The sequence below is a fragment of the Dermacentor albipictus genome, chromosome 1 (genome assembly GCF_038994185.2).
Source record: "Dermacentor albipictus isolate Rhodes 1998 colony chromosome 1, USDA_Dalb.pri_finalv2, whole genome shotgun sequence".
Lineage (NCBI taxonomy): Eukaryota > Metazoa > Arthropoda > Arachnida > Ixodida > Ixodidae > Dermacentor > Dermacentor albipictus.
This window is the reverse complement of record NC_091821.1, coordinates 472,905,866-472,920,024: the sequence shown is the minus strand read 5'-3', so window position 1 is coordinate 472,920,024 and position 14,159 is coordinate 472,905,866. Positions and strand designations below refer to the sequence as shown.

The window sequence follows — 14,159 nt, the reverse complement described above, 5'->3', positions numbered from 1 at the left end:
ATAGCAGATGACGTCACGTGCCAGGAATGCCTACAACCTTTACATCAAGAATGGATGAGTTTATGATTTACAGATGCGCTCCGCATGCCACCGCGTTTGACAATACCAATGGCAGAGTGCAGCCGAACCATATACGACGCCATTCGTAACGTCAGAGAATACTACAGGAAGTGGTTGACGCCACGCCAGTCGGAGAGCGCGGCCTGTGGCTTTTACTGTCCTAAAAACGGTTCACTCGAGGTAGAGAAGTGGCTCTTTCCCCCGTTATCGTGGTGGTCGGTGCCCGAGCTCTCTATCCGCTGATGCAAATGCACGCGCTTTCTGCGACCGAGCTATAGGGATTATGTTTAAGAACGTTGCTGCAGGGTGCATTCGTCGCCGAACCCCAACTGGCTCTTTGGGAAGAACGTGCTGTCGCGCGAGAGCTTTGCAGCGTCTGGAGGTTTAGATGGGCTGTGATCTGTGGCGGCGCTCTGTCATCGCTTGGCGTTCATCGCCAATGTGTGCTGCGCGTCTTTTCTTTATCAATTATAAATCGTTTACAGCACCATACCCAGGGTCACCGCCATATATTTGGGCTTGTGACCGCACCTGCCATTGGGCGCCTTCTGAGCGACGTTTGCTGGCTTGTTTACAATGCCCGGGGTGGCTGCAGGCATGGCTCAGACAGCCTCTATTTCGGCCCTGACGGTGCGCAATGAATGGGTAGAGGACACAAGACTGGCCAAAGCTGCACGGGCAGTTTAAGAGTTTAAGTTTACCGTTCAGTTATCCGTTCTGTCTGCACTGCAAGCTTATTGTGCGCAAGCCTACCGACTGAAGGCGACTATTGTATAGCACAGTCGAATCGTTTGATTTTACCCTTTATATTCTACTCTATTCCACTCTTTACACCGGTAGATTTGTAAGGATGTTACGGTCGTACGTATATTGTCGTTACCTGTATGTGCAACAGATTCGTTTGGGAATAGGCGTGTGTACGCGCGCAGAAAATGCCTGTTAGCGACCTGCTCCGACCACGGTGGTTGGTCCCGACCGCGTAATTCTTGTCGCCAGGGCTGATAAGATGAATTAGGAGTGTTTTTTTTTTTCTGATTGATTACAACCCTTTTATTGCGATTGAAATTATGCCGGCACTCCAGGTGAATTTGCGCCGTCGCCGTCGGCGTGATGTTTCGTAAACGTCCAAGTGCGTAGCCTCGTAGCCGCGCGCTGTATGCTGTGGCTGCGAGTGAAAACGTGCGAGAGTGAGCTGAGAAAAAGGGTGGCTCGACCTCGCGCGCGCAAGTGAGGAACGTGAGGAGGAAGCGCGCCGTCTTCCATCTCGCGCAAGGCAGCAGCGAGAGGTGCCTTCTACTCCGGAGGTGGCTGCGTATAGTGTGACTAAGCACGGCCGCGTGGGTCCTAGCTTGAAAGCGGTGTGCTGTGTGTGCATAGGGCATGGCTTCGTGTGCGCTGTGTTCTTGCCGCTCATTTCGCGGTGAAGCGAGAGCAAGCATGGAGGGCAATTCGATCGCTGCTGCCGCTCTTCCTCACGCGAGTGTTGTGACAGCGACTGTCCGCGTTGATCGAGTGAGACGCGTTCATGTTTGCCTGTACGCGTGACACCATGCCTGTTAATTTAGTTAGCAAGCGAATGTTTACAAATTCATACGGCAGATAAAGCTACCATCCTTACTTCGTATGGCTCTCTAATAATTTGCTATTGCGAACGATTATTCGCCTCACGGGTGAAACTGCGACAATTTTAGAGCGAAGCTGTATGTGGCTAGGGTTACGTGCATTTTTCTTCTCCGTCAACAAAAAACTATCATCATCACTGACTCATACCCCCGTAAACACGCAAAAAACGCAATGGTTCATAGCCCCGTAAGGCATAAGCTACAAACACTCAGCAAAGTGAAGGGAACAGTGCTTACATTATTTCTAATCATGCAAACACCGCACAGAACAGCATCTCGAGAGCTTTCATCATCAATGGCTCATGCCTCCGTAAACAATACCCCTGCAAGAAATCAAGCAATTCAATGGCTCCTAGCCCCGTAAGGTTCATGTCTACTCATTTTGCGTGGGTTAGTTCCCATGATATCTCACCTTTGGTCGTTGTCGGTAATCTCATTGTGGATGTGTGGGGACCGAAAAGGTAGTGGCGTAGACGTTTTGTGTTGCAAACACATCGCTTGCGGTGCCACACCGATACGGCCCAACCAACAACCCAGCGGTGTACGTACATCGATTTGACATTATCAAAGAATATTTCCGCATTTGCGAGTATGCCGATCAGTGTATATCATAGCGACCACAAGGATATCGTGACCGTCGTTATTAAGTGACAACGAGTGATGCAATAAAGTCTTTGCCACAAGTTTTCTCACCACGATGTTTGCAGCTTCGCTGGTCATCCACATTCACAGAGTGGAATGGCTCATAATTTTTTATAATGTATGCCCGTACGCGTGGACAGGAATGTTGCGAATATCTTAGCGATCGCGCACCTGCTGTTTTATTTCCGGCTAAGAAATGAAAGCTCGCGGTGTTCGCCTATATATCATTCCGCGTTTGACTTCATTGCTATGGGAAGTGAAGTTGCTCGAGTATGTCAGTCGCGCTTGCGTGGGGAGGACGTGGCGCTGACTTGCATGCTTGTCGAAGTTAGATTACATTTCGTGATATTTTGTACGAACCGTGGCGATAGGGCTTTGTTGTTGCTGCAGGTGGTTTTTTCCTGGAGGTTCTTGCCGGTGGTTGGCTTTCTAGCGCTGGTGGTTGAGCTTGTGATCGCTTTGCGGAAATGTGTGCATGGCGAATGGTCGTAACAAGGGGCACTCCGTGTGCAGCTGAGGGGAAGTGAAGCTCGCACACATATCTCATCCCACAGCTTCAAGTCTCTGTCGCAGTTTTTGAATTTCATGACAGAGCGCATCTTCCTTCTGCTGTTCCGCATGTCAAATAAATAGTACTAAGCGATCCCCGGCCGATCGGCGGAACGCAACTGAAGAGGCCGGCGGCGGCTGATACCTGCTTGCTCCCGATTCCAAAGGCATTCAATGGCTGCGCGCCTGTGGTGGCCCCTAGTGCGCTTTGAGCGCACTGCTGTCTGTGAAAAGGTTTATATGGACGCTCCAGGTGAATTTCCGCCGTCGTCGTTGGTGTGGGCGTCGACCTCGCCTTTATGTTTCCTATAAAGTCCAAGCGCGACAAGACCGCAGCCGTGCGCCGTATGCCGTAGGTGCGAGGCAACCTATAACCTATTATAGGTGGCGTTGGCTTGATGCGCGCCGTCTTCTCGCCCGCAAAAAAGGGGCGAGGAGAATTCTAGGGGGGGGGGGGGGGCATGTTAACGCGGGTCTCCGCTTCTAGTACGGCCGCGCGCCCTCTGTCCTAGGTAATCTATCTATCTGGACGAGTTTACGTCCAGACCTTGTTCCGTAACATCCGGTGTACCACAAGGATCGGTATTCGGTACCTTGCTTTTTCTCATCTACATTAATGGCCTTCCTGACTGTATCTCTAATGCAACCATTATGGTATTCGCGGACGATTGTGTCATCTATCGCAAAATAACTAACCTTACTGATTTCGGTAAGCTACAGGACGACCTGTATAGTGTAGGGTATTCAACTGGTGCATCAAATAGCTAATGCAGCTTAACACAACTAAATGCAAAAGTATGCGCGTCTCCTCTAGCTCTACTCCTTGTGATATATCCCCGCCTCCCATTAAATATACTGCCCTGTCGGTTGTCAACTCCTATAAGTATCCTGGCCTGTATATCAATAGCAACTTTTCATGAAATATGCATGTTGAATATGCCATTAACAATGCTGACTGAACGTTAGGCTATTTGAGACGAAACCTTGCACCAGCACCCACCTGCCGTTATTCAGGCTGCCGTTATTCCTTTGTCCGTCTTATCGCGCTGCCGTCGTTGTCGCGCCGTCACGATCTCCTTCGTGGTCAATCCATCGTCGTCGCGCTGTCGTCGTTGTCACGCGGCCATGACATCCACCAAAACACGTTGACGCAAATTTGTGTCGACATCATCAAACAATGTTATCAACGGCAGAAGCCTACTTGGAAAGTATTGCTGCGCCCATTCGATTTCCACAGTCCGCATAAGCTATTCGCTTACTTTGATAACTATTTTCGATGATTTGTGGAGCAGCTTCTTTGCCACCGCATCATCCATGGCTGTTTGGGTGCGGAATCTGCGATAACATCTTAAAAACTATTTATAAGGCATGGTTCACTAACTTACATTTTAATTATCAACTTTAGCAGATGTGCTCTAATTGTGGAATTGGAATGCGTTCATTTAGTAGGAATCCTGAGACCACTGCCGTCTTTCACCAAGGCACACGTCCTAAAAATGCAGCATAAATGCAATTGTGTATCGCACCTATGCTTCCATGAAGCCTTTGTACGCAGAGCGGGATGGACTACATGGAACGCCGATGTAATTTTGGGGATGCTTTTAGGGCGGCCTAGTGTCTCGAAATGGGTGCTGGGGCTCACTGGGCTCCTGGTAAATCGATGCTCCTTGAGCGCTCACGGGCTTCAATCTCATGATCAGAGCGCGTGCTCTGACAGGCACAGTAAAAAAGGTAATTAGTGAATTTTAGGTTGTAAGAGTTGAGTTACTGTACTGTTTCTGGTCCCACTGCCGCGGATAATGTGCGGCAGAAAAATTGATTATTGCCAGGCTGCTGTCTAGTCGCAGGTGGCACAAAGGCAAAGAGGCCTTGATATTTGTGGGCAGGATTCGATGCGCTGCAATTTTCGGCACAACTGATGATGATAAAGTGGTCACCTTTTGTTTGATCGACGGGCCCAGAGCATGTATGTCGAGAGGCGTTATCGTTTCTTTTTTTAAGGTCATTATAGTTTAGTCAAAATGTCTGAAGATGTTTTTACTCGTGTTCCTCAATCTCTCTGCAGCACGAATGGAGTCGGTTGCGATCCCCACGGTCGACCGGAGAGACAGCTTCTGACCACGTTGTGCGATGATGATTCTCACAGCCTGCTTCTTGCCACCGGATCAGTGCTTCTGCAGTCTTCTCGGGTGTGCATTCACGGCGAACACGTGATGTTCAACAGAAACCACTCTTTGTGCCCACTGCTCACAAAAGAAGCTGGCCATGCTACATTTCAAAGGTAAGGTGCTGCACGTGGAGCTTTGAATGACGTGATTGGCACTTTGAGACAACTCAGTTGTTCTTAACTTAAGCTGGTTCATTGACCTTTGGCTTTGCATTGATCATTGTAGCATGCTACACACATTGTGGAGTTACATGTGTTCTTAGATCACTGTTCCAAAACAGTTCAGTGTTTCAAAACAGTAATAAGTAGCATTTAGATGCAAACAAGTTCGTACTTTTTTTGTGATTCATGACTGTGAAGACTTTGCAGACTTGTAATTTCCGAGACCGCGGCTGCTCGACTTACTGAAGAAGCCAATGTGTTAGAGCATAGCTCTTAGGAGCCCGTTCCTGCGGCGAACGTCGGCGCCCCTCGTAACCTAGCCAACGAGCACAGCGAAAGATGAAAGAGCGAACGCGAAGCGCAACAGGAAATGAAGGACGGCGATAGCGATATGATCGCGCGAGGAGGAAAGCGAAGGAGGAGGGCATGGCAAAAACGCGAGAAAAAAGCTTCGTGCTGCAAGACAGGCTCTGCGGCCACGATGACTACGAGGTGGTGCGTCGTCTGCGCGCGTACGACTGGGCGCACATCAAACGGTCCGGTCAACGTGCTGGCTGCAGGCATGCATACACGCTTACTGTTCGGCACCGCGCGGAGGATACCACATAACTTTGTTTCCGTGAAGCTTCACTTACTGTGAGAACAATATACCTCAGGCCGCAGTCAGTGTATTTATACGCATAGCGACGTTCTCCTCTGCTGTCCTCTACGTCGGCGCGCTGTGGCTCGTCACTTATCTCCATGGCGCGCGGCGGCCCGAAACTTGTTGAATAAAGTAAAGCGACTCCTATAAAGCCACGGCCGGCATACTTGTTTGTCCTCATGAACTGCAGATGGGCTTGCCATAGCTCGTGATGTGCGTAAAGTGTGCTGACGGTCATCGCCTGTGCATTCTCCTAGTGCAGTGAGAGTGCACATATTTATTGTCAGAAAAGACGGCAAAAGTACCGGGGGTCTGGGCTCACAGTCTAACTTGCAGAGTCCATTAGGAACTTCTTTCAAGGCTAGAGCACAGTACTCGGCCGAAATGACATGCAACGGTATCACGGTGGTATACATCCCGATTGGATCCGGTGGTCGGATCCCTAGCGCGCGCACGTCCGCGCAGCCCAGCGTGGTTTCTAAACAAGAGAGGAGAACCTGCCACGACAACATGACGGAGTAACGCCAAATTCCGGTGTCGCTGAGCTTCGCAAGGAGTGACGTCAAGGCCTCTCGTTAGTTTTTCCTTCCTCCATGGTAGGATGACACGGAGGAGCGAGGAAGGGCTCATCCGCGGAAGGGTGAGGGATCGGGAGGAGCGTTTGAAGAAGGCAGCGCGTAGAGTAAGGGCGCGGCCACCCTGCCATGCTCGCTCGTTTTTTCGCTGCATGCTCGCCTTCTGCCCAGGGACGCCACTCGATCAGAGCGCTCGCCAAACGCGTGTCCGCTCACATTTGAGTACGTGTATGGGCGCGGGCTCAGGATTCCGCCGTAGCTCTTACGACGCACCTTCGTCACATACGCACTCGGGTATATTATGTCTCCCGCGTAACTTGCGCCAAAATTTTACGATAAGCAACTACCCTGTAGCTAGACAGAACCAAGATAATATTGTTTTTTTGTCGCCTGGAGGCAGTCAGACTCTTTTCGCTAGAAGAGTTTTTGTATTTCGCGCAACTACATAATTACCTATTATGAATTTAATCAAGTTCATAAATATTATATTCAAAGCAATAGTGTCAATGAGAGAATTGTAGACCATACGAAATATTTCTGATCCAACTTTTTGTTGCTGAATACGGGCTACATAAATGTTTTTCCCGAGCATGAAAGAAAGCCTGCAGAACACGAAAATGTACCGTGTGAGTAGTCGCGCGGTACTTTTCGCGGGCTTCCGCGGCCTTCTTAACAAGAGGCATGCCCATTTCAATAGCCATTTTCTTTCACTTTTCAGGTGTCGTGAACGTTCAGACGATGCGGCCGTACGGGACCCTGCACTTAAGCTTCAACTGTACAATCATGCTCTGAAAATTCTCAGGTGGGCCTCCGTTAACGCTTTCGTAATTTAGAAGGGTGGCAGATTGGCCTCGTTGATATTCTGTTATGTAGGATGGATGCGCAGTGAGAATTAGTAACAACACGATGACACCAGGCAAGGACGAGCGCTAACGCTTTTCAAATAGTTGTTCTTGCACGCTTTTGAGGTAGTCGTGTGATAAGTGGCATGATAGATATCTGTTGGCCGTTTCACATATCATCTATTCTTAATAGCGTCAACACTGTCATGAGACAGCAGCTTAGCTTTAGTCTCTCAATATATAGGTAACGTATCTATAACGTGTACATTTCATAGATCACCATTAACTGTGTGCTCTTTTTGTCTTCTTCCAGCTGTTTGGCGGTAGTTCAGACGTGCTCCTTCAATCGGACCAACTCCCACGTCTCCGTTTCTGCACACCTGCTTCCTCACTCGGACTCAGCGCTGTCAGCGGGGTTCTTAGAGGTGGAGTTCCGAATTGCTTAGATCTTCCGCGTCTCCGGCGAACGACTGGTTAGCTCAGACTGTCGCGCGACCACCCCGGAAATGCGTTGGTTCCAGGTTCGATCTCCCGGACTAGGACAAATTTTTCCTCAACTGCGAAGCGTTCCACCTGAGAAACCCGTAGGGGGTTTCTTTGTAACTTCTTGCTATAATCTGGGTGGATGACAATTTACGTTTTCACGTACCATACATAGGTCAACCTAACACTGCAATTCACAGTGCGATGTACGGCACGAAATAATGATGATTTCGATGGTGGCTACATGCAATAACGCCCATGTGCTTAAATTTAGATGCACTTTAAGAAAAAAAAAACGAGATGGTCAAATTTAATCCGGAGTCTTCCAACACGGCGTTCCTCATAATTATATTGTGGTTTTGGTACGTAAAATCACACAATTTACCTAAAATAATTTATTTTATAGAATAATGGTAACCAGATGTAGATTCAGGATGCATATTTGTCCGTAAGCTTCAATCAAATATATTTGTGCTCATGTTACGAGGGCCACGTCCTGCACTTGCAACGGACTCTTTAGAAAGGGGTCCAGATATCCTTCTCGCAGTAGACATTTACTTAAAAATGTGGTAGCTTACGAATTCTACAATGCTGATTCCCTGCAGGTTAGCGCACTGTTGTTTTTGTTCATTCTTTCTCATCATGCAGTTAAAAAAAGCGAGAAATATGCACCAGCTGCCCAGTAACCACCATTTTAACGATATACCGGCCGCCATGTACTCGTGAATTGTTCATTACAGAAAAAAATCAGCATAGTACTTTTCTGAACATTCCCTTGTCAGGGTAATAAAATAAAAGCAGCAGACTTTAGCGAGTTCTTCGGCTCTGAACCATCATTATTCTGAACCATCGTCTCAGAATCAGCGTGCGGTATTTCGCGGCAACGAGAAAATGAGGCTGTGAATTTTCCATTCTCGCCGGAGGCCACGTGATAACGTGATACTGAATTAGATGACAACACGAACGAAGGGCTGTTTGAAATAAAGATAAAAACCGTGTGATTTTCGGGTGTATAGATCTATATCCTCATAGATATTTTTATTTGTGTGTTTTTCGCTCTACGTTTTTTTTATTTCGGAGTGTAAAAATTATGTAATATTTATCTTCGTTTAACTCCAGGTATGCCTCCTAGCAGTTCTATGCTGCAGGTTGAGATCGTTATGTTGGAGGGGCCTCAAGCTGAAATGGCCGCTGCTTTTTCAATTCTGGAACATCCACGAGGTAGGTATAAACGAAGAATAGCCATTTCAAGCTTATTTCATGAAACTGCGCTGGTCTTGTCTGGAGACGAATAAACGGTTAGGACGAATTTGGTTGAGTTCGCGGACTGCTTTTTTGACAGCCGTAGTGAACGATACATGCACTACCATGCTAGGATAAATATATTATTTGAGAATTACTGCCGTATTGCATAGTCATGTTGATTTAGCGCCACTTGCAGCAAAATACTGGCATGTACCTTGTCAAAATAAAGTAATTGCGCCACCAAAATTGGTTATTACATTCTGCTTTTCTAAACGAGAGATCGCGGGTTCGAATTACTGCTGCGGCAGTTGCATTTATGTGCCAGCAGAATGCGAAAACGTTGTGCATCGAAGTTTATACAGGTCAAGAAAGCTAGTAGGTCGAAACTAACCAGAACAGCTCTATATAACGACCTCTATTATATCGAAACCGTGGCTTCCTAATGTTCAATCACTTCGTTTAATATTTTACCTTAAAAAGGTCGCAGTTTAGAACGAAAGGCAAAATCGTCAAAGCATAGGCAAGGTATTAGACAACTACACGAAGTTCGTAGGTTTACCGACTGTACGAATTGCAGTAAACATTCGATTACTAATCAAATTAAGCATGGTGCCACGCGCACACAGACAAGCATGAACGCTTATCGCTCTATTATCGTGATCCCCCCCCCCTCCTGTCACAATGCCGGCGCGACGAAGAGCACTGGCAGCGGGGAGCGAACGTGACCTACCTGGGATAGCGCAACCTCGCAACACTAGGCGCGCATGGAGCCACCAGCCATCGCTGCTCGCCTTTGCGCCGGCCGCAGATTATCTCCGAGATACGGAGCGCGGGCCGCGTGTGCACTCGGCCTCGCGGACAACTGGGCAGCCACGGCCGGGCTAGAGGAAGCGATGCCAGCCTACAAAATTGGGCGCGCAGCAAGGCGGTGCGCATCACGTCACCGTCTTTGTCGGCTTACCCTCTCACTTTCCCTCGCACCCACAACATATGCATGGCGCGCGGGGCGCCACCTTATGGAAATTACGCTTTATACGGAACGTCACGGCGACGACAAAAATTCTCGAGAAGTGTCCATATACGTGCAGTCGCAAATAAATTTCTAGCCCGCAAGAACCCTTCGTGCGAAAATGATGGGGTTCAGTAGGCTTTTGAGTAAAAGAATGTCAAAGGCCTGTACGACACACGCAGCACACTCATAGCGTAAGCTTGAGTAGCGGCTCCATAGGAGATCGTCGTAAACTGGTTGACGGCAACTGCAAGTACTGAGTATACGGAAAGCAATGTTTTAATTTGCACGCATTTATTGAAACACACTCCTCGTCACGGGAACGAATTGAACACTCTGCCCGGCGTCGACGGTGAGCTGCGGCCTGTGCTGCTCTCTGCACAGCGGTCTGCTGAGTCCAAAGTTGTCTGGTTGCAGCCGCGTGCGTAGGTCTGCGATTCACTTCTTAAGCAGCGGTTCGTACCTTGCGAGGAGGCGCCGTAACGTGTACCGAAGAGTAAAAAGAAATATTGAGACTACGCGGTGTGCATGTCACATCCCCTGACATGTGGTGTCAGGATTGGGGGCTCAATCCCATCGTCCGTGGTCCTTTGCCAAGATTGGAGTACGGCATGAATTCGAAGGTAGCTGGCCCATGCCGTCGTCCAACTTATTTACGCTGAGATCGTTGATGAAGTGAAGAACTGTTTCTCATCGAGAACGAGGAAAAAAGGTTTATTTACAGAAATTAAATCAGTCTAACATGACTGCTTGAGAAAAGTGTCTCAGTCTAACATGACTGCTCAAGAGAAGTGTCCTCAGCATTCGCACAACCACAGTTTTTATACACTCGATCCGCCGGTCATACGACGCGGCGACTGTTCGTTTACTCATCACCAACTCGCCGCTGCTCTGCAGATCAGTTTACAGACACAAAGGCACACACATTCCGAAGCCCAAACGACGGCGTTGGAGGGTTGCCGTTCCGGGAATTATCGGTGCCGATCGAGGGTCGCTCGTTGTTCTGCGCCACGCCGAAGCGTGAAAAGCACAAAAATACGTCGTTCCCGCGGCAGCTTGTCCATGCGTGTCAAATCAGCTCCGCGTTGGGGAACTCCGGAATCATTGTTCATACACCGAACTAGTTCCGTCACAATGTCGAAGGGGCTGGAGGAAGGAGGCGGATTTCACCACAGAGGCCGCTTCTTCGAACGCCTCCCAGCTGCAGCGACGGTGAGGGGGAGATGCGCGTCGTGTCGCCCTGTCGTAACTGTGTGGCAATCTTGTTTGGCAGCTCGCCATTCTTAACAGTGGCACGACACCGTGCAACTGCTACATGTCGTGACACCACATGAAACCCAACACAACTTCATGCAAAGTTTGCACGTATTGACGCTACGCGGCGCGCATCTCACATTGCGTGGCACGTGGCATATGATACGATGCAACTGCTACATGGCGTGCCACCTGGTACAATAATATGAAATTGCAATGCAAAATGTGCACGTATAGACGCTACGCGGCGCAAATGTCACATCGCGTGACTCCTCGCATGCTAGGACGCCTGCATAGGTCATGTTTCCGCAGCAGCTAGCAAGCGCTGGCGTGGCGCAGTGGTAGGGTAGCTGACTCCCGCGCTGAGAGTCCAGATTCGGTCCCGGCGGGAACTCGGTATTTTTATCTCATTCCTGGCAATAGCTGCGACTGACGGCGGCGGCGTACAACATCGCCAACTGAAACGGCTGTGGATTGAGCCCATAATAGATTACGCTGTAACAACCCCTGCTGTGCCGTTCGCAACCATAAAAATTTGTGTGTCATACGATATGTACACTGTATATTTTGCACTAAGACTTTATGCAGTGTTGGGAATTGTGTAAGGAAAAAGGCTGTAAACTTCGCTCAGAATAAAATTACTTTTTTTTCGCTTATCTTCAGGGAATAGTATTTTCTGCAGAGCTTTGCTCGTTGTCTGTTGCATGTAATGTTCCCAGTAAACATTTGTATCGACTTCACTTTCAGATATCCCTTGTAGTGTGTGGTGTGTGCTACTACATTTGCTACTTCATCCGGGCAAGCTATCGATGCTATCTTTCGTCTCACCTGCACGACGCAGACTTGTCTGCGGTGGTTGAAATACTATCTGTGACTGACAGCGTGAGTGTTCAATTTGTTTATAGTTGCAATGTTAGCCGTCTTGTTTTTGTTTGCCAAGAGATATAGTGACGCTTTTACCGCTCTGTCTTTTCACGAGTTAGTGACGTTGCTCGGACAGAAAGACTAACTGAAAGAATAACCTGGAGCAATGTTATTGTTTATTCCGTGAACTTGCTCCCAGACGCAGAACACCACACAGTGACGATTGCGGCGAGCACGGTGGGCTGTCGTCAAGCCAAATCACACTACTCGAATAAGCCTATAATCGTGCATTCCAAACCAGCCGATGGTGCTCACGTCGGTTCGAAAATCTATAAATCGCCATGCTCACGATATTAGATTGTGTACGATGGACCCATATTGCTATCGAAGCGATCACAACATTGATAAATTTCCTGAGCGATGACGTAACAGCGATAGTTCGAATAATTCATATTCCACGGCATAGTGTACTTCTGGGAGGTGGGGGCTTTGTCAAGCCACGATACGATTGTCTTTTTTCCCACCTTCTCAGCCATGTGACGTACAGCTCTTGTCAAAAGTATATGGGCTAGTTCGCACTTCCATCATAGATTTGTCGTTCTGGTGTGCGTTGTGGTTCACGTGGCCTTCCGGACACTCCGTAGTCCAGGCCTCTGGTACAATGATTCTGTTGATTTCCCAGGGCATTCGAACTTATGACCTCCTACAGGAACTCCTCTACGTAGCCTGTAGTGAGCCTGACTGTCAGAGGCAACATAGCCCGCATACTTTTGACGAAAAGTGTACATGTTCGAAACAAATAAAGACTGAAGACTCAAGCTAGTCATGGGCCAAATGTTAATCATTGTGCGTATAGCAATGCTGTGGTTTATAGAAGTATCTAAACGGCCACTGCTGGTGGCTATCGGCCGATTCGAGCGCTCCGTGGCCTAAGAATGGCATCCTCGCGCAGTTGCAATGGAAAGGCGGTTGCACTGCTCGTCCGCAGCCTCTTGTGTGTGCTCCGCACCTTCTTTGGTGTTTAGTCTTGTTATATTAGGCATACGTGTACCACAAATAGATTTTACCGGGTCAGATGTGGTGTGCACATGGTGAGGCTTATAGCGTGTTAAAAAGACAAGGACGAAAGTGAGACGTGACACACACAGGCGCTAATTTGCAACAATCTTTATTTCGAGCAAGGGAACCATACATATATACAACTTTTTCGCGTACATCATACATGCGCTGTTTGCAAAAAAACCCTTACACACTATTGCGCAGGTACGATAACTCTTTACGGGAAAGGGCAATTCATGGTTTAGACACACGGTTATCGCCAAGCCTATCAATCATTTCTGCTTCTATAATTTCGCGAGTTATCCTACCTCGGGCTTTTCCCACATTGGAGCAGTCTCTGTATGCTAGAGCACACGTCGAGTGGTCACCATCATCCACCCCGGCAACAGTGCAGCTGCAATGCCTGCAGTGGGCGTCAAGGAACCCACCCCGCTTTTCTGCTACATTATACCAGTGTTCCTTTAAACGCTCGTTGAGGCACCTTCCGCTTTGCCCCACGTAGTTCTTCCCACACTTTAAAGGAAGGTTGTAAAAAACTGCTTCCACACATTCAACGAACCGTTCCTGGTGCTTCGTTTTGCACGTGCGCTTATCGGAGAGGCCTGGTCTGGTTAGTCTGCACAGGCATTGCAATTTTGTGGAAGCTGAAAACACAACCCTAACATTCGCACGTTGGCCTATTTTCTTTAAACGGTGCGATAAGCCGTGGATATAGGCACGCGTCTCACTTTCGTCCTTTTTAACGCGCTATAAGCCTCACGATGTCTTACCAACAAGCCCAAATCACTGCTTTACAGTGTGCACATGCTCGGAAATGGCCAGAGTATTTTATAGTAAGCGTGTGTCACTTGATAGTGTAGTTGTTACAATACTTACTCTTTTGTTCATAATTGAACGAGCCAACAGCGTGCTCGAAATGCCATATTTCGAGCTCGCGGCCTTCGTTTCATTCGGCCTTGCTTACAAGCTGTGGGAAATGGTAA

At 48.3% G+C, this 14,159-nt stretch overlaps 1 protein-coding gene across 4 annotated transcripts in view; it reads left to right on the top strand.

The window, feature by feature from the left end:
* The window catches only part of LOC135908902 (uncharacterized), a 636,710-nt gene that overhangs the window by 609,677 nt on the left and 12,874 nt on the right, over positions 1-14,159 (top strand). For all 4 annotated transcript variants that reach the window (XM_070532480.1, XM_070532479.1, XM_070532481.1 and 1 more), the window contains 5 exons: positions 4,939-5,154; positions 7,139-7,222; positions 7,576-7,687; positions 8,865-8,966; positions 12,001-12,135. In XM_070532480.1, coding sequence (XP_070388581.1) covers positions 4,939-5,154; positions 7,139-7,222; positions 7,576-7,687; positions 8,865-8,966; positions 12,001-12,135 — 649 coding nt within the window. The remainder of the gene's footprint in view (positions 1-4,938; positions 5,155-7,138; positions 7,223-7,575; positions 7,688-8,864; positions 8,967-12,000; positions 12,136-14,159) is intronic.